General features: G+C 40.1%; 1 protein-coding gene and 1 long non-coding RNA gene across 20 annotated transcripts in view; one reads left to right on the forward strand and one right to left on the reverse strand.

The window, feature by feature from the left end:
* Positions 1–8,613, reverse strand: part of LOC135324951 (uncharacterized) — a 23,559-nt gene extending 14,946 nt beyond the window's left edge. Inside the window, exons 1-3 of one of the 2 annotated variants that reach the window (XR_010386173.1) lie at positions 8,222–8,613; positions 4,112–4,171; positions 1,138–1,258 (exon numbers count right to left, since the gene is read on the reverse strand). This is a non-coding gene — a long non-coding RNA (uncharacterized LOC135324951). The remainder of the gene's footprint in view (positions 1–1,137; positions 1,259–4,111; positions 4,172–8,221) is intronic. The other variant, XR_010386171.1, reaches the window with a different exon arrangement.
* A 366-nt stretch (positions 8,614–8,979) lies between these two features.
* LOC135324658 (ankyrin repeat domain-containing protein 34B-like) lies at positions 8,980–18,835 on the forward strand. Of its 18 annotated transcripts, XM_064501351.1 has the most exons (7): positions 8,980–9,289; positions 9,678–9,765; positions 9,880–9,953; positions 12,243–12,360; positions 13,584–13,827; positions 14,677–14,781; positions 15,420–18,835. In XM_064501351.1, exon 7 carries the CDS (start codon positions 15,466–15,468, stop codon positions 17,020–17,022), a length of 1,557 nt encoding a protein of 518 aa, XP_064357421.1. In that variant the 5' UTR covers positions 8,980–9,289; positions 9,678–9,765; positions 9,880–9,953; positions 12,243–12,360; positions 13,584–13,827; positions 14,677–14,781; positions 15,420–15,465; the 3' UTR covers positions 17,023–18,835. The 18 variants fall into 18 exon arrangements, with proteins under 18 accessions (XP_064357421.1, XP_064357420.1, XP_064357426.1 ...); XM_064501353.1 differs by lacking the exon at positions 8,980–9,289 and having other exon boundaries at positions 9,585–9,765; positions 13,588–13,827; XM_064501350.1 differs by lacking the exons at positions 9,880–9,953; positions 12,243–12,360.
* Positions 18,836–19,366: the final 531 nt, after the last annotated feature.

A 19,366-nucleotide genomic window follows, 5' to 3' on the forward strand; every position in this document is an offset into this window, starting at 1 on the left:
CCCAAGGCTACTAGCTGGAATTTTTATGGGCCATTTTTCAAAAGCAATGCTTCAGTGGTTGATGGGTTGGTTGAAAAAGCAACAGATACAGTAACAGTGTTTGCCAGCTTCACCTAACCTGGGTACTGCACCTGTTACCTCCCCATTATAGCAAGGGGAATATAAAAATTTTGTATTACTGCTTGAAGAAAAGAAAATCTTTTGTTCCAAATACAACTTTTTCCCACGTTTTGTTTACTCCTGTATCTTGCTGGTGTAATGATGCTATGAAAAGTCACAGATTCTCATTAGGTCTAGTACAGTTTCTCCCCAGTTCTATGCAGCTAAGTGCAATGAAGAGCATCATGAGTGACAATATAATTACCAATCACCAAGAAAAGTATAGTACAGATATAATTTAATCCCACTCATTCATGCTTTCCTAGGAACAAAGTGTTCTCAACAGATTAAAAATTTAAAGAATAATAGTTTTAACAGGATAGCTGAAATTGGAGGGTCCTCATAAGAGGTAAAAAAACCAAACCATTAATGTTTCTGTTGCTTGTCTATTATTCATTATCTCTCTTTTCTCTGACAATAGACAGCAATTTCCATCTGATAGCAGAAAACTAATGTTTTAAGTAGCTCATTAATAGTGTAATGGTCACTGTGTATTGAAGGACAGAATTGGGAACAATCCAATAGCCAGTCTCTGTCATGGAAAGTAATTCATGGAGAAGAAATGTACACACTAAAAAATACCAGTTTACTAACTTAGCAAACAGAATATTACTCAAATATACAAAGGACACAAGGGGAAAAACAGCAAGTAGAAAGTGACAGTGATTACTTTATGCATATAATCTAAGGAAAATATCAAGTGTGTAGGACATGAGCTCTTAATTGAGACCAGAAAACCATGTTGTCTTCATCAGACTACAGCTAATTGGTCAAAGGTTTAAACCTAATTCCAATGTTATGCTGACCTGTTCAAAAGCTACACCAACAGAAAAGAGAGATGAGAGCAGGCAGCAGTTGATCTGGAGAAGGAAAAAAAGCTCTGGGAAGGGTTGTTTGTCAACCAGTGCAGAAAATGAGATAACTAGAATAGAGGAGTCTTACCAAAACTTAGTAAGTATGAAACTAGAACATACTTACCTCATTATACAGGTATGCTTTAACTGTCTCTGCTTGCCCAGGAGGATTGTAGGAATGAAGCCTAATGTAGGAAGGTACCAAATCAGGGTACACTCACAAAAATCTTCTGAAGAGGCAAGTCCTGGAACAAAAGAGTGGAAATGGGGAAAGAGAGGTGAGAAAATGAACTTGACATGTTTCCTAGAAGGACTACATGGTTTCTTGTGATAGTTTGCCCTGTAACTGTAATTACAAAGGAAACATTTTCAAACTGCCCCAGGGTATAACACTTACAAGATGCTATTATAAAGAATTTCAGGAGTGAAGAATTTTCAGGGTTTGGATATCTAAGTGACAGCTTTTGTCAGCTACATTGAAATCCTCAGCTACAAGCCCTATCCTAGAGTTAAGTGCCTACCTTATGTCTGAAAGCAAGAGTCCCATCCCAGAGTATCCAGGAGCCCAACAGTTAACATTGTGCCCAGGCAGATTTTCTGCTTCTCTTGGTGAACAGCATACCCTTCTGTGATAATATGTGAGAAGCTTGCTGATTTTTCTCTCTCATCTGCAATTACAAAGACTTGCTTTCTGCTTGCACTGCGGTGAATCATGCGTTCTCTCTCTTCCATTTTCTGTCTGCAGATCATTCTGTGCTCTATTGCATATCATCAAAGCAAGGTTTGTAAGGAGAAGGCTTTTATTAAATTAGCTGACATAGCTGGGAAAACAGACAAGCTTTCAGGTATACAGTCCTTTTCCAGTTGCATTCTCAAGGCTTTTTTTCAGGTGACTTGAAGAAGGGCTTATGTGCCAACACTTGTTTGTTTATCTCCAATTAAATTGTGTGGTTTAATAAAGTAGATTATCTTGCTATGTCAGTCTTGTTTTGCTTTTATCTTTTAATGGTCTTGGCTACAACATTTGTATATCAACTTTATTCCCCAAGCTACAGCCCTCTAAATTCTGTCCATCATCTCTTCGACTGTCCTGTTGGATTAGAAATTTACAGAAATTTGGAAGATTCTTCTAATCAAGAAAAGTAGGTATTTCAAATAGAACATTCTTAAGTATGTGCTTATATCTGATTCTTTAAGTGGAAATAGATATTTTTCATGAAATTGTGACATGAACTTGCCTGGTTAAGGATACTTTTAGGCATGAACTTGACTATTTTACAAAATTATGGCTACAATGAAAAAAACCCAGAAAAAACAAATAGTAAATACAGAACTTGAGAAGACTGGAATTAAATGGTACACCATTACTAGTAGAAATATAAAGCAATGCCTTTTCCTTCTGCGGTACAACTTAATGGGCTCCTAATATCAAACATAATCTTCTTCAAATAACAAACCATCATATAGAAGTCATTTTGACTATAAAGTGGGTCATTGATTTCATTAACAAGGACACTTACACAAAAACAGTGTTTGCTCCTCAGAAGTAACATGCTCTTAATGTTCATCCTTCCTCTGAACTCTGTTTTCCCCATAAAAACCTGCTGGGAACACTCATGCTCTTTTCAAACAGCTGTACTAGTAGATGAATTATTACTAGTCCTCTGCTGGAGATCACTGCTCCACCTCTCAGCTGGCTGGAGGGATTATGCAAACACAGCCTAATGTCCTTCCAGCAGAGCCAGATGGCTTCATTTAAATAGCCAGTGATTTCAGCTAAACGAAGTGACTCTGCCTGAAAGGAAAAGGAAAAACTCAAGTGATCTCTTACATTGACACAGCTATGGGACCAGTAACTCCTCATGATGGACAGTGATGAGTAAACGGGAGCAGTAATGTTGTCACTCTCTCCAGCTAGACCTAGATGAGAATGTCTGCCAATGGTCTAACTGAAAAAGTCAACCAATGCCCGTATTACTCAACGGTACAGCTGCACCACCATGGGTTCCATAATTATCTGAGAACTATTTAATGTTATGATAGAAAGTGTCGTGCTTCTCTCAGCAACTTTAAAACCTCTAGTAATTTGACATGAACTTTCCACGGACACACTCCACGGAGGAGCATAACTCACAGACCCTAGAACGCACACACGGAGGATGCCAGTTCTAACCTGTGAGCAGAACACGTCAGTGGATTACTGCATCTCACACCCATTCATGCAGTGATTAAAAACAGACAAATATTAAACATCCCTCTCATAAAGAATAAATTATTTAAAATAGAATGGACCAGTTTAACCACTAATTTCACTGAATCTTGTGCAGTTGTAATGAGGAGTAGTTTGGTCCAGTAGCTTTCAAACTTTTCTCAGTAGGTTACTAAACATGGCAACAAAGCTCTTGAAAATTATTTCTTGTGAAATCAGTTCCATCTTCACAAGTGCAAGAAGACTAGTTTTAATCTCTATACCTGCTCTTTTTAGTTTTTGTTTAGAAAGGTTAAAATTTAGATCTGGTTTTATCAAGAGTCCTATGTGGAAAAGCTCATCAATTTAAACATATTCAAGTTCAGAAAAAATCAACATGAATGTTCCTAATTTTGCTTCAGTCATAAACCATATAAAAGGGCATTCAGTAGTGAAGTTATTCTTTCCCTCACTAGATACTTTTGTGTTTATTACTCTTTCAGTCAGCTAAAATTGACTTCTTCACAGTAGTGAGTCTGTGTTCTTCATCAAAATATGGTTTTCTTTCAAATGGAATCATGTAGAACTGTGATCTTCCCCTATTAATTCTGTTCTTTTTATTGTCAGAGCAGTTACACCATTGTCTACTGCACAACTGAATATATTTTTTTTCTAGTATATAATTACAGATTCCTTTAGAAACTCTTGCAGTGCACAAAGGGTACAGACAAATTTCTGCTATAATTTAAATAATCATTCCTTTCATTCAGTATCTTATTTTTCTTCATATGAAAGAAATCCATATCCTTCATCTTATGGCAGAATAACTGCTTGGGCTGCTCAGTAAAAATAACCTTCCATGGGAAAAGGGCTGCTTTATAATAAAACTCTGAGTGTATGTTTTTCTTACCAATAACATGAAGGATTCAGACTCTATTGACCATCACTAGTATAAGAATTTCACACCAGCCTGTAAACAAAGAAAGCAACAGATGATGTCCTCATTTATTATACACTTTTTTATCATCCAAAAAAAGTGCTTTGATTAGAAATCACTATATAGAAACAAGGCATTATATGGGAAGAAGCATGCTTTGGTATCCTCCTACTTTACTAATATGCCTAACATTATAATGTCGAATCATTTAAAAACAACTTGTTTCACACTTTATTTTCAATTTTACTGAACACACTTATGAAAAAGAATCAGTTCTATTTATTCACATTCTGTGTTAGTAATATCTGATTCACACTAACAGAAATAAAAACATTGAGAAAAAGAGTTATGTTATGGGCCTGCTGATTTACAACAGTTAAGAATCTAGCACTCATGTTTTGCAGTATTGCAAATGGATATGTCGATGGAACAAGACATTTTAGTGTAATATATTCTCTAAAATTGTTTGAAAAACTCTTGCTCCCTCACCAGTCATAATTATTCCTGCAAGTATCACAAGAGTGATTCCCACACATAGTCTATTTTTCAATTGAAGTAATTCGCCAAAATACACCAAATATTTCAGAGAGCATATTGTTCCAGAAAGAAGCCTCCATGTCATAACTAGGTAATTAAAATGTGCCTGAAAGAAATCAGGGGAAAATTCAATTCTGGTATTAACTCACTGAAGCCAAAGGGTAAATACCACATTAAGTGTCAAAAGAATCAGTCTCAGAGGTCTTACCTGATGTGATCAATCCAACAGAGTGTGTTAGTAAAGAAAGTATGTTATAAAGTATACATCAAAATCCAAAGTATCTATGTAAACAAACCAATAAAGTAATAAAAGTGTTTTTCTAGATTTTATACTCCATGCAGAGTTGTGGCTTGTTGGGAGATTCCTAATGGAGTCCTAATTTTTTCTACGTGGTTTTTGCTTATTATTTATAAAACAAACCATAGCTTTTCTCCATATTCTTCCTAGTACCTCCATCTCCTCTGTTCCCTTTTAGACCTCTCCAGTGATGTCTCTAGCTCACTAGCATAATCCAACTTCATTTTTTTAAACAAGCAAGCAGCTAATCCTGTTACATTTAATAGAAGTATTTTAATAAATACTATTGTTCACAATGTGTTATTGCATTCCTCTCAGCAAACAGTTCTACTACAGTAAATGTCTGCCTCTACATATAGCATTTTAAATGTACTATTTTAACTACCAAATTACTACATAAAAATGTTAATATCAGTTAAATATTTTTCCATTTATTCACATTTGAGAAAAACATTTTGCATACCAAAGAATACATTATGACTTAATAACTTATTAGTTATGACTTGTTATAATGTCGTGTTACAATGACTTCTTATAATGTACTGTGTTCAAAGACTTACACTCTAATACATTAATATAGTAGTGATTATATAGAGCAAACAAAAATGTCTCATCTGAATCCGTTTTTGTTAGTGTAGGTTAAAACTGGTCAGTACTAGATGTTTTTGACCAGCATTCCAAATAAGCATGAAACCCAGAATGCTTACAAGTTCCCATAGAAAGCAACACTCCCCCAAGAAATTTGTTTCAGATCAAATCAAAATATTTAATTTTGTTTTTTCCATAAACAAAATTGAGCAGCTAACTTCCTCAATTCCAAGGATCCCCAGGGACGCAAGAAAGCCCGCCGCTGCAGAGGGCGGCGCTCAGACACCCTGCCAGCGCCGGGAGAGGCCCGGCTCACGACGTGCAAAGCCTGGAGTTTAAACTCTGGAACCACCCTCTCCAACCAAAGCTCTCGGGCTCAAGGTTTGCAGCCCAGTGCTGGGCTTCCAGCAGCTTGTTGAGCTGGCTAGTGGAAAACCAAGTATGTTTTTAGTTTTATTGTCTACCTGCCCATATTTGGACAGAAGTTTATCAAGAATGAGATCTCTGCAGGGAAAAATTTTCATCAATTAAAACAAATATTAGTATTTCTGACCATAAAACTTTTCCCTGGTATATATCTAACTAGCCCTGTCAATGAAATAGTAAGAAGAGGGGGCTGGATTGATACAGACCCTCAGAAGGTACAAAGAAGTATAACAGACTGATATGTTATATGCGTATGCAAACACCTTTTGTATTTTAGAACAAATCCTGCACTGCACTGATGGATTCTCTATTCTGTTTTCCACCTGTTAACATAAAAATTAACTTATTGAAACATAAAAATTCACTGTTAACATAAAAATTAATTTATTGATATTGTATTTTTATATCTAATTAGAAATAGCCAAAAGGGAGGAAATTGTGACATTTATTAAAAAAAGAAGTATTTCTAAAAGTTCTCTTCTAAGAACTGGTGAGATATACACTCTTTTTTTAAAACATTCATGCCAGCTATCGTAAGCACAACAATACAATAGAGGCAAGGACAGAAGGCAGAATAACAAGGTGTATGACAGCTGCAGAAACCACCAAAGAAAAGATGCTCTCGGAGCAGAATTGATGAACCATACGCAAGCGTACACCACCTCCCTATCTTATATAATTCACACAATAACAGGCCTGAGACGATCACTAACCTTCCTGAAGGGTGGCTGTTCAATACATATGACCTTCTGAGTCTGTTCAGTAAAGAAAGAGTATTAACAATGGGGATGGGATGTAGAGAATAAAAGAAAACAAAGATAATTAGAACCACACTGCAGAAAGAGAGTCTTTGGACATTTTGACAATTTAGCTTTTGAAATAAAAGGTCAAAGAGTAACTGCAAAACCTACCCTTGAGGTATTGTTTGCCTTAGTGACTTATTCATCACAATTCTTAGTCATGCTGCTCTCTAACTGATCCCATCATGCACTTTAAAAAGTAGAATTGCACAAATCTCCTTCATATTCCTCCTGGAAACTTCTCTCTCCTGTGATGCCTAAAAAAATCACTCCATAGCACATGCACTGTGACTGCTACTTATTATACCAAACGCGATGGATTGCTCCGCTGTTACTTTGTCCTCCCCTCCTCTATTTGTCTGTTGCATTCACCTGTTGTCTTTTATTCTATGCCAAGAGTACAAGTTCTTTGAGGCAGCAGCTGCTTTTTCAAGTAAAGGAGTCCAGAACCCTGCACAGTAAGGGCACTGCGCCCTCCACGATTAACAGGGCCTGTGACAGGGGCACTTGCTGCAGGACCCACAGCTACCGTAATGCCCACTGTCATCTCTGTAAAAAGTAAATAGTTACTAAGACAAAACACAATCAAAACTTTTGCAAAATATTCTGTAAAAATGTTAGTGTGATTTTTATAAAAATCACCATTTCAAGAATATGTCCTTGGAATATCAGGGATACCAGTGTGATACCGTATCATTCTCAGGTAAGTTTAAGAGTACTCCATAAGCGTCCCTACAGTCACCAAGCAGCTAAACAAGACAATAAAGTCTTACTAAGATACAAGATACAATAAGGTCTCTTAAGTCCCACAAGTAGCAAGTTCAGAAAAATGGGACTCAAGGAGCTAAGATAACCTCCGAGACATACGACATGCCAGCTGTGAGAAGAGATTGACTCATTCTACTATTTGACAAGATTTTTTATTTTATAACTTCCTCCAAGTTTGTAATCAAGAACCTATACCTTTGCTGTCTTGGAATAAACTTCTCTTAGTGATGCTTGCCTGATGTTAGGACTGATTTCAAGCCACTCTGGAACGTAACCTATTTCTCAGGAAACAAATCCATACGAAGTCCATACGCTGCAGTGATGCTACAGACAAACTTTCCATGTGCATGCAACCCAAGGAGATCCCAAGAGCTGGGACTAACGCACCACCAGCTTCATTTGGCAGTAGGCAATGTCAAATATCAAGACAGAGAAAAATGTCTCTCCTGACAGGCTTTAACGACATTACTTTTGGCAAGCAGCAGAAACAATCCAGGGTATCAGGTAATCCTATATTAACATGGGTGGCCTTTATCCCCAGTGGGGTCTATAAATACTCCCGCAGAACAAAAAAAAAAAAAAAAAAATCATAAAAGTTGGATGGGTTTAGACTGGTTGAATAATGAAGAAGACGTAAGAATTGGGAAAACTGCTGAAATTACATACCTCTTACTTCCCCTACAAACAGACAGGACCCAAATCCTTCTTTTCTTTGTTAGTTTTGCTGTCCAGCACAGCCCCAGACTATTGTGGAGCAGAACTTGAGTACCTCCGAAGGAAGAACTGCTGCAGGCTAATGGATAAGATAAATTTCGCAAGATTTTTGTCATGAGTCTATGTAATCACGTTTGCCAAAGGAATGAGGCTATGGGGACAGATTTATAAACTGTTCAAAATGCAAATTCCCATTAGGCATCAAAAGCGGTGGCCACATGTTCAACTTTGCTGCTGATGGGCTGAAAGGCTGGGTCCGAGCTCGCTCTGAAAGCTAGCAGGTTCCCTTCCTCCGAGTCATACAAAATGCTGTTAAATTCATGCATCTTGATGACGGGAACCAGAGAGGTGGATAAGCGTCTTAGTAAGATGACCCCCTTAGCTGTTTCTCTCATTTATAACACGGAAAGAGATCTCGCGCAACGGAGCTCACCTCCAGCGCGGTCGGTGCTGGGGCGGTGAGGACCACAGGCGGCGAGGCGCCTGCCCAGCGGGTGCCCCGGTGGGGCCCGGCGAGGCCTGGGCTGGCCGCGGGCGGCGGAGGCGGGCAGGGGTGGGCGGCGCGGTCGCGGGGGCGCTAGGTGGAGGGCCGCCACCCCGCGCTGGGGGCTGTGGCAGTGGCGGGGGGGGGGGCCGCGCTGCTCGCGCCGAGGCGGGAGGCCAACGGCCGCGGCGCGACCGTTGAGCGGGGCGGGGCGGGGCGGGGAGGGGGGCGACGGCCTCCCACGGCGCCGCCGGCGGGAGAGCAACGCGGGCCCAGCCGGGGCCCCGCGGGCCGCCGAAGGGCTGCGGGGAGACTCGCCGGGCAGCGAGGCGGGTCGGGACGCGCTGCGCGGCGGGGAGGTGACGGGCGCGGAGCGTGCGCGCCCAGCTGCCCCACAGGCGGGCGGCGCCCCCGGGTGCCCCTGCAGCCGCGCAGCCGCCGCTCCTGCCCCGCCGGCCGCGGCGCTAGGGGGCGCCGCCACCGCCGCGCTCCCGCTTCGCCCTGGCCGCAGCCCGCCGGAGCGGCGCCCGCCGCAGGTAAGCTCCGCGCCCTGTCGCCGGGCGGCCGCCTCGCCCGGCCGCGCCGTGCAGAGGCGGGGTCGCCGCTGCGGGCAGCTGCTCCCCTTGCGGCGCGGCGGCGCCCCGCGCTCTTGGCGGCTCTGTCAGTCCTGCGACGGCGCCGACAAGGCTCCGCGGGGCGGCGGGTGCCGGCAGCAGCGGCGGGGCTCCCCCGGGGAAGGCGCCTCGGCGGCTCGCCGCCGCTCGCGGGCGGATGTGCAGCGGACAGCTTGGCTGGGGGATTGAATGAAAGCAGGTCAGTTCATAAAGCGAGCTGAACTTCCACCTCTTTCTTTGGGGTTTTGTCGAGTCGAGTAACGAAGGCTGTGGAAACGCTGTTGAAGGGCAGATCGTTCCCCTTGTGCAGGCTGTTAGTGAAAAGAGCGTGCTGCGTTCATCCAGATACCTCTGCTGCTGGAGGACCTGCAGGTGCATCGCTTTTCTTCTAACAGGAGGTAATGCAGGAGAAGGATAAACTGAGATAGTAACAAGTGAAAACTCCCTTCTCGCAATCCCAAATGAGACATGTGCTTACTATTCAGTGTGATTCGAGGCTGTGTTTCATTTAGTTTATACTGCAGAACGGGAAGGATCGCACATTTACGGAAAGTATGGCCAAAATGCTGAGGAGCGATTTCAGAGGGTGCGTGTTCTGCCTTGCCGTGTTAGCTCAGCTTGCAGCTGTCTGTGTCTAAAGGTTACTGGGATTAAAGAAGATGGAATTCAGCCTGTATGTGGGATGTTTTTCTTGGAAAGTGGTTTTGTTAGGCTCTTCTAAGATTACGAGCAAATACTGGTCACTTCCCTCTCAATGAATTTTTAACAGAAGAGCTTTTAACATGCTTATTGTTCTAGCCTCCATGTGTATTTTTCAGGTGTATTCTCTGTAGACCTCTGTACAGAAATTTCTTGTCCCTGTTTTTCCAGCTCTCTCTCAGCAAAACCATTAGAGCCATTATGTTACAAGGCAGGATGCTGTGAGGTGAGCACAAGCCACAGGGGTCATCTTAATGCAGACCCCCCCTCCCCAGCTTAAACTTTTCTCTCCCAGTACTGCCCACCATGCTTCGACCACTCTCTGATGGTAACTGTCACTGTAGAAAACCCCTCCAGAGGAAAGAGAATATTTGGGGAGATGGTAAATACTGTGACAGAAAAAGTTCCTGAAGCAGCTGGCTGGACCTCTCCAAGCTTTCTTCAAAAGTATAAACGTAGAACATTGTAAATTAGAAGACTGATTAGAAACATGCAGAAAACTTTGACCATCCCGCAGTTAACCTTGGAAAGCAGCAAGGCTGAGGAGACAGAGGCATTGTTATGAAAAGTTGCATGTTACAGGCTAGGATTCTGAAACTGGACCTGACTCCGGCAACTCCTTGAAAAGAGAAGAGTTTTGGTGGTGACACAATGGCAGTTTTTTAAACAAAAATCCTTTTCATACCTGAAACACTTTAATGCGTATACAATATAGTACAGGAAATTGGAGTTCTTCTTATACTGACCAAGGAAATTTACAGGGTTAAAGTAGTCTTGGAAATCACAAAAATATTTAAAGATTTATGTTCTTTAACTGTGCAAGCACATCTTTTCAGAGAGATGAGAATTGGTGACTTCATTTTAGTGGAATGATTCTGGCCTCCCTAAACACTTCTGTGAAAGAGCTTGTTTGTATAATTTGTAGAGTGCTGAGGCACAAAGGGCAGAAAATTTGTCTTTAACTGTGAAGAGGCAAGAAGTACCTTGCAAGAACACTGATTCATAGCACTCCTTTACTTAGTGAAAATGTTTGTGTATGTATTTGTTTATATGTGGTAACATCAGTGAGCTTTTTTCCCCTCAATTTTGTGGTGATTTCCACTGTTACACATAATGAAACACTTCTAACTAGAGTTTCTCCTAGTAATTAAGTACTGTTTACAAACTAGCAAGCAAGGGCTGCAAAAAAAAAAAAAAGTGGTAAAACTTTAGTTTGGTTTTAATGGCTTTTCCCACTATGATGGCAGTAGATCCTGTATCAGAACAGGACCCTAGGTTATCACTGTCTTATATTTGCCAGCCCGACCTCAGGACAGGATCCAGCACAAATACACAAATAGTGCCTGTCTGTCTACTCCTTGGAAACAAACCATCATTGGCTCCAAAAATCAGTTGTTTTTCATACTACAAGGTGCTTCATGCTACTTCATCACAGATTGGTTTCCAGAACAATTTCATTTTCTGAATATAAAATGCTAGAAAGAAATAGCATTCCTGGAATACTATTAGTACAATAACACCAGAAATTTGTGGATAATCTGAAAGACCCATTCACAATCAGTTGTTATTAACTAGGTCACACAGCAGTTCAAAGAATGAGGAACTATACTGGCACAAGTATATTTCCACAGCTGAAAAGCAGCTGTGTCACCTCTGACATTTCGCAAACACAAGTACTTGTTCCTAACATTGCAGTTAATTAGATTTAGAAATATTTTATAATCCCAATTTGTTTAGCAGAAATCCATGATGAATAATCAAATAAACTAATCTTTTGGAGAATCTGCTTGAACTATGGTCTTTCACTTCAAAATAACCAGCTATGCGCCTTTTTTTTGGTGCAGGGTATATCCAGTCCAGCTGGAGACTGTACGTTTCCATTGAGCGAGTGTCAATGTGGATCTCATGGAAGTCCCACTACCCTTTGTTCCCACAGTGCCAATTTTAGGACGACATAACCCTAAGCACATCTTTGTCAAACAGATTCTCTAGATCAAATCATAGTTATTTTCATCCAGCATTCAGGAATGTATTCTACATTATATTTGTCCAGTTACATCTCTGTTACATTTTCTTTTCATACTGTTGTATCTGAACCTGAAGTACTTGGGCATTTTTATTCCCCTGGATCAAAGTTTACATTTCCTGCTCCACTTCCCCTCCACTTCCTTTACAGGCAAAGTGCAGATCAACCTAGAAATAGTGTGCTTGAATCTTAGCAGCCCTTGTGCCTACGCTCCTTCCTTCAGGGATGAGCCAGCCTGTTTTACAGATCTGACAGTCCCAACTTGTGGGTAAGATGATCAGTTGGGCCTATCAGGGTTTCTGAAGTGAATTTATTACTACCTACAAATCCCTGGGGGGCTCAGGCATACTGAAACTGCTGACTTGCCTGTACAACAGCATCACGGGCTTTCTGCAGCCCAAGCTCATACAGCACCGTGGAAACGCATGCTGCCTATCCTGTAGCCCCTCTTCCCCACTCTGAAGGCAGAAATGTTTAAAGATGAACCTTGCCTAGTTTACAGCTGGGAATATGTATGTATATAGGTAGATACTTACTTGGCGAAAAGGAGTTACTGGTAAAGGATTTCCTTTTAGGGAAGGAAAAGATTTCCCAGTATTAGGTTCTACATCCTCTCTGTATTTAGGCACTTGTGTCATTCCCACTGTAACAGTGTGTAAGCAGCTCAGTCTTTTTTGCATTTTTTTTCCCACGACAATCTTATGTAGCAAGACTCAGATCCTTATTCTAACTTTCACTGATCTCAGTTTAATTAAGGTATTAAAATGTATTTAGAAAATGGGCCTTAAATGACCTCACAGGAGGTATATGGCAGAACTGGGTCTCCCAAACCCAAAGTCTGCTCCAGACAGCCTAACACCAACTGTTGGCCTAGACCAGCCTTCTTCTATCCTCAGTCATGTGAATGGTCCAGGTGAAGTCTATAGAGATAGTAAACTTAAGCACGTAAAGGCGTTAGATCATACACCAGAAAAATAGCCTCGTTCCTACTTCTAGCATTTACCTGCTCTGCGACTTTGAGCAACATTCTTCTATTTCCATGCCTGTTCAATATTTAATGTGTTTTTAACCAAAAAAGTTATTTCTATGGATGAAAAGGCTTGTATAAGTGCTACGTACCACCAGTAAAATAAAGCAAGCAGTTAAAAATTGAGTTTTAGATAAATATGAAAGAGATGTAAAATCAGCTATGACTTCCAGATACGTCAAAAGGGAGAATATAGTCAAAATTCCAGCATATGTGCTATCTAAAAGATATTTCTGTTTAATTTGTTTCTGAAAAGCTAACTGTACTATTTAATTGGATAGTTTTATAAAAGACTTGGTAATAATCTTGAGTATGTTACTTGTCAAAAATATGCATTTCCTAATAATGATTTGTACATCAATGAAAACTGCCATAGAAAATACTGAATCATGTACTCTCAGTAAAACAGAATGAATCCTTAAAGTAATTTGAATGCAATTACTTTTCAAAAATGTTTTATCAAGACAGAATAAAGAAAATCAACTGAACAAGAGAAGACAATAGTACCGCAGTGGTGTCGCCCCTCTTACCGGCGATCACAAGTGGATGTTTCTTCTCACGAGGACAGACAGTGAAGTTCTGGCCCTCTTTCATTCCCCTTAACTTCTAGGAAGAGGACTCCTGTGCTACGTATGTCGCAAACAGTCTTTGTGAGGGCTGTGAGGCCAGAAATAAATGCCATCAAAGGTGAAACAGTTCATCTCATGGGTGTGTTTCTTGTTTTTTCCCGATATTCTAAATATTGCAAGGTATCTTATCCAAACACCTGCTACCTATGTGACCATTATTACACCATGTCACCAAATAATGTCTATATTGAATCAACATTTTACCCAGTGTTTTATTATTAATGTATATTGAATCAGTGTTCAATGTTTTATTAATACAAGTATGAAGCCTTCTAACTAATTGTTCTCCTTGTGTCTGAAAAACTTCTGAATGTCATTGCTTAATAAAAGCAAAGCACTTGTAGCTGCAGAGCATTCTGCTATGGAGTGAAATAAACTGAGGGAAAAAACCCTGTGATAAAAATTTCCACATGTGTATTTCAACTTACTTTTTTGTTTGTTGGACTTGTGGAACAAACTACAGTGACTTCATTCTTTAATTCTGGAATTCAAAGTAAAACTCCAATATCAAAGAAAAAAAGAATGAAATTATTGCTGTTCAGTTATGTACCAGAATATTACTAATGTTTTCAATGGTAAATAAAAATGAGTCTGTTAATTTCCATTGCGGTTAAACTAACTAAACAGTTTTATTTCTCTAGGAACATATAGTAAACATGTAATTTTCATATTCATGGCTAATCTTGTATTGGAATTACTGCTCTGCCAACTGTTAAATATTGATTTTTCTTTGGCACTAAAGATTTTCCCTCCATTTAGTTAAGCAAGCACATAAAAGAAATAAAAGTAATTTAATTCTATTGATTGCATGTATGCATGGGTGCATTCATGCAAGACTCTTCATTATTTGATACCACATTAAGCTCTTTGTTTTTCATGTGAAACCTTATTTTTTCTCTGATCCTATCAAATGTTTCTTTTCTTTTAGAGCTGATATTATGTGCCCAAGTACTGGACTCTTCTCAGCCCCCGATCTCTACGATGAGTGGGATAGGCTGTGTATCACTTCATTTATGCTGTTTCACACTGACTGGTAAGTTTTCAAAGCAGCATAAGAAAGGTAGTATGCTTCCACAAATATTACTACTTTTATATAGGATATTAATATTTGTTGCCCCACTATTTTAACAGTTAATTCGTTATATAAAAGTATTTTACCACACTTGCTTTTCTTACATGTTATGCCCAGGAATTTGGTTTTTTTCCTCATTAAATCCTAGATGTTTTGCCTTCTCATTTTATAAAAAAGAATGAGTGATTGCGTCACCGTATCTAACATCAGTGAAAAAAGTACTGCAGTATTCACTCTGTTCAACTGATGCAAATCATGAGTAGCACAACCATAGTGGCGCCACTTGGGTGCAAGTTAGTATAAAGCCATTACAGTGTTCAGAGTGACACTTTCTTTGCAGCTTATTTGGCAGAGTATGATGAAAGCCTAAGCAATCAAAAAAAAACCCAGCTATTCTTTAAGCTTGTGTAAATGTTATATTCAATATTATTTCAAATTTTTAATGTATTTCTTGAGGTATGGGAGGTGGGAGTGTCTTTTTTTTTTCCTCATCTCCATACTCTTTTCACAAAGTACTGGGGAATGTACAGGAGAAATTCATGCAATTAAATCTTTTTCTGTTTTGTTTTGTTGGCCTATTTACTTTCTCTGAAAACCAGGTGTTCTTTTCAGCAGCTAGGAAGGTGTAAGTGAGAGACAAGTGCAATGAATGAAACTGTGGAGTTGCCAACAGCTGGGAATTCTCTCATAAGAGCTGTCTATCAAAGCCGACTTCGTCTCACCAGACTGTTACTAGAGGGTGGAGCCTACATTAATGAAAGCAATGACAGAGGTGAAACCCCGTTAATGATTGCTTGTAGGACAAAGCATGTGGACTCCCAGAGTGTCAGCAAGGCAAAAATGGTTAAATATCTACTGGAAAACAAAGCAGATCCAAACATACAGGACAAATCTGGAAAGACAGCCTTGATGCATGCTTGCTTAGAAAAAGCAGGCCTTGAAGTGATTTCTTTGCTACTGAAAAGTGGAGCTGACCCAAGCCTACAAGATCACTCTAACTGTTCTGCCCTTGTGTATGCAATAAACTCCGAAGACAAAGAGACCCTGGAAGTTCTTCTTAATGCCTGCAGAGCAAGAGGAAAAGAAGTAATCATCATCACCACGGACAAGTCTCCATCTGGAAAGCAGACAACTAAACAGTACTTAAATGTGCCTCCTGCTGACTCTGAGGAATGCCATTCCCCAAGTGCTTGCACTTCCCCATCGGAAATAGAACTGAAAACATCTCCATGCCCACTTTCAAGTTCAAATGAAACTAAAAAAGCACTTTTCAGCTTTAAAGAGCTGGATCATCCAAGAAGCACAGACAACTCATCTGAACCAGTTTCACCTACTAGAAAATCCAGTTCAACACATATAGGATCCAAGCTGGCCCAGGCACAGTGGCTACAGTCTGAGCCTTGGATAAAGAGCTCTCCTTCACTGTTTCACCAGAACAAAGGTGCCTCTTTACAAGAACAACTTCAGGATATAACTCCAGAAGAAGAGCTCTCCTTTAAAATCAATGGCCTTGCCCTATCAAAGAGATTTATCACCAGACACCAAAGTATTGACATAAAAGACACTGCTCATTTTTTGAAAACTTTTGATCAGACTGGATCAAGGAAATTATCATATGACGAAATAAATTCTCAGACTCTTTATGCTGAAGAGAAACAGAACCCCAGTGGGATTTCTGTGGGTGAGGATTCTGATTTGGGACAAATCAGGTTCACTTCAACCCTGAGATGTATTATCCAGAAAAGAAATTTAGGAGCAAATCACTACAGCTCTGATTCTCAGTTAACTACTAGTCTGGGTCCTGCAACTGCAGAAGATACTAAGTCAGTGATAGGAAAGAAGAAGATTCTTTCTCCATCTCCCTCTTTGTTATCAAGTTCTAGGGAATTACTAGAGAACATGCCGCCTGTTCCTCTGAGCAGAAGAAATCAAGCTTTTCTAGAAAGACGGGGTTCAGCAGCCTTACTGTTGGATCATATTGCTCAAACGAGACCAGGTTTCCTTCCACCTTTAAATGTGAATCCTCACCGCCCAATTTCAGATGTTAGTTTCATAAACAAGGTTTCTGGAATGATTTCTTGTGGACAAAAAAACTTAGTACCAACAGCACCTGCTTTCCCTAAGGAGACCAAAAATCAGAAAATGCTGTTAAGGAGGCAGTCATTACAAACTGAGCAGATCAAGCAATTAGTAAATTTTTAACAGGAGATTAAAGGGTAACAAAATCTTTACGTACATATTCACAGTTCTATCCGATTGTAATGATACACATCACAAAAGACAGATCTGTAATATAAGGCTCTTAACTAGCTCTCTACCTTGGAATGAGTTAAATGGCTTAGATACTACATGAAAAGATACGCTCAGCTAATGATGCTGCTTTCTGCAAACTGAGGAATATTTATTATATTGTTTTCATAATGTTTTCAAATTCAACATTGAAATCTTACCCCTGATGGGCTGAATCTACAAAGGCTAAATCCTTAGGCATCGCAGTTCTCATTTTTACATTGAAACCACCCTACCTCCAAGTTTCCCCCAAATGTGTATTCTTTTTCCACCCAGAAATATTGTACAGGTGGAATTTGGGAACTTCAAACATTTGACTGGGATGCTGGACAACAGACCGTAGCTCTGGCCAAGTTGTGTGATATCCAGATGTCCCAGATAAAACCAGGATAATGCCTGCACACAAAAGGTGGGCAGTGGCAACTGAATATAGGCAGTGTCTTCTGGCTTCAGTGGCTTTATTGCATGAAAACAGATGAGCTGCAGTACACACAGTAAATAAAGTTCATGTTACAGGCTCAGTATTACATGCGTAACTACGTCCAGGAAATTCCATATACAAACTGGGAGCCTATTTTAGACTCCTTGACTCCTTGCTGTCCACTGGAAATCACAGTGTGATACACAGGACCCTGGCTAACTCAAGTTCACTGTACAACACGTGGCAATGGTCAGGTACTGAGTCAAGAAGCCAGCACACTGAACAAGAAGTCCTGTCTAATCTCTCGATGTCAGCTTGGCGCTTCAATCAACTTCAGATTCTCAAGCTATTCCTGTCCTGGCATTTGCTCATTTAAAAAAAGGTGGGGGGGAGGGGGGGAGAGAGGGAGCAGAGGCTATAGCTAAGCTGGGGTTCATTACTTTCTGTGGTGTGTCCTACAGTTCTCATCTCTGACTGTCAAAACCAGGAGATCTCTGAACCAGGCAGGATCTCCTTTCCACTCACATGCCTGGGGTTTTTTTTCAAAACAAGATACAGATGGTGGGGCACATCCAGATGTGGTCTTGGCCTGCAGCCAGAATAAGAGGACCCTGCACACACAGGCTTGGGAGCAAGGAAGAGCTCTGCCCTTGTGCTCGTCTCTATATCTAAAACCAACAGCTAGGGTACTGACCTGAGAGATGGAAGACCTGTCCTTAAAACCCGATTTTGCCCAATATAAAGCAGAGGCCTGAATTTCTAAAAGACCAGAAATATACCTTCATCTCCAAGTTACTGCGTATTCTTACATCTATCTAAAATGTAATTCTCCTTCCCACTTAGTGTGCTGTGGTTCCAAACATCTACCTTGTATTTGTGCATATTCCATAGATGCTTGACGACTGGTATCACATTTAGCATTTTATAAAACAGCTTCTAAAGATTGAGGTATATTTAATGTGGTCTGTTTGCCTTAATTTACAGACATTAATTGTACTGAAATGGTGGCTGTATAACATGAATTTCTGTATACTGAAACTAGGTATTCTTTTCTGAAATACTCAGTGGGTACTGTCTACCTTCTTGCAGCTTCAGTTAAAATTCACTCAGTATGACAATATGTTTCCTAACAGATAGCTGTGATGTTATTTAGTTTTGCCCTTCCTGTAAGATAATTTCAAACAAACATACACTTCTGTAAGTATCTTTTGATGTAACAATATAAAAATGTCCTATAGTTTACAGTATATGCAATTCAAAGAAGAATATCATCTGGAAAATAAAGGAGCATGATTTACATCCCTACGCAACACAGTTCTATATCAAGTGCTGGACTGAAACTACAAGTTTAAATCTTGAAACTAATTTTGCTACATACTATGTAGGTCTGTAGTGACATGACTGCTTGAAGGCAAATTATGTTATCATTGATTTTTTGTCCAGGCTCTCAAAGGTAGCTAGAATAAGCAAAGATGCAAATCATTATCACTAATGTCAAAATTATTTTTTCCCCACAATATGTGGGTCTTGAAAGTCTTAATTTCCTTTGGTATCCTCCAGTCACAGCTCCCCTGAACCTGAGATATGACAGCTGAAAAGACCCACAATGATCTGCACTATGCTCTCTATCATATTTGACTTACTCAAATATCATTGTCACACTTGTTTAGCTTCTCACCCCAAGTAACCAATTCCTATTCACAAAAATATTGCAGGTACTTGCAAATTGTTTTTGTTTGTTTGTTTTTAATTTAGAGACAGACTATTATTCCACTGAAAGATTGTTGGTCACTTATGGATTGGCTGGCAAAACCTAGTCTGTGCACATCCACAAAA

This window comes from Dromaius novaehollandiae, chromosome Z (genome assembly GCF_036370855.1).
Source record: "Dromaius novaehollandiae isolate bDroNov1 chromosome Z, bDroNov1.hap1, whole genome shotgun sequence".
Classification (NCBI taxonomy): Eukaryota; Metazoa; Chordata; class Aves; order Casuariiformes; family Dromaiidae; genus Dromaius; species Dromaius novaehollandiae.

Excerpts from the sequence above, each read along its gene's own strand:
- LOC135324658 (XM_064501351.1), top strand. The coding sequence starts at position 15,466 with ATGAATGAAACTGTGGAGTTGCCAACAGCTGGGAATTCTCTCATAAGA.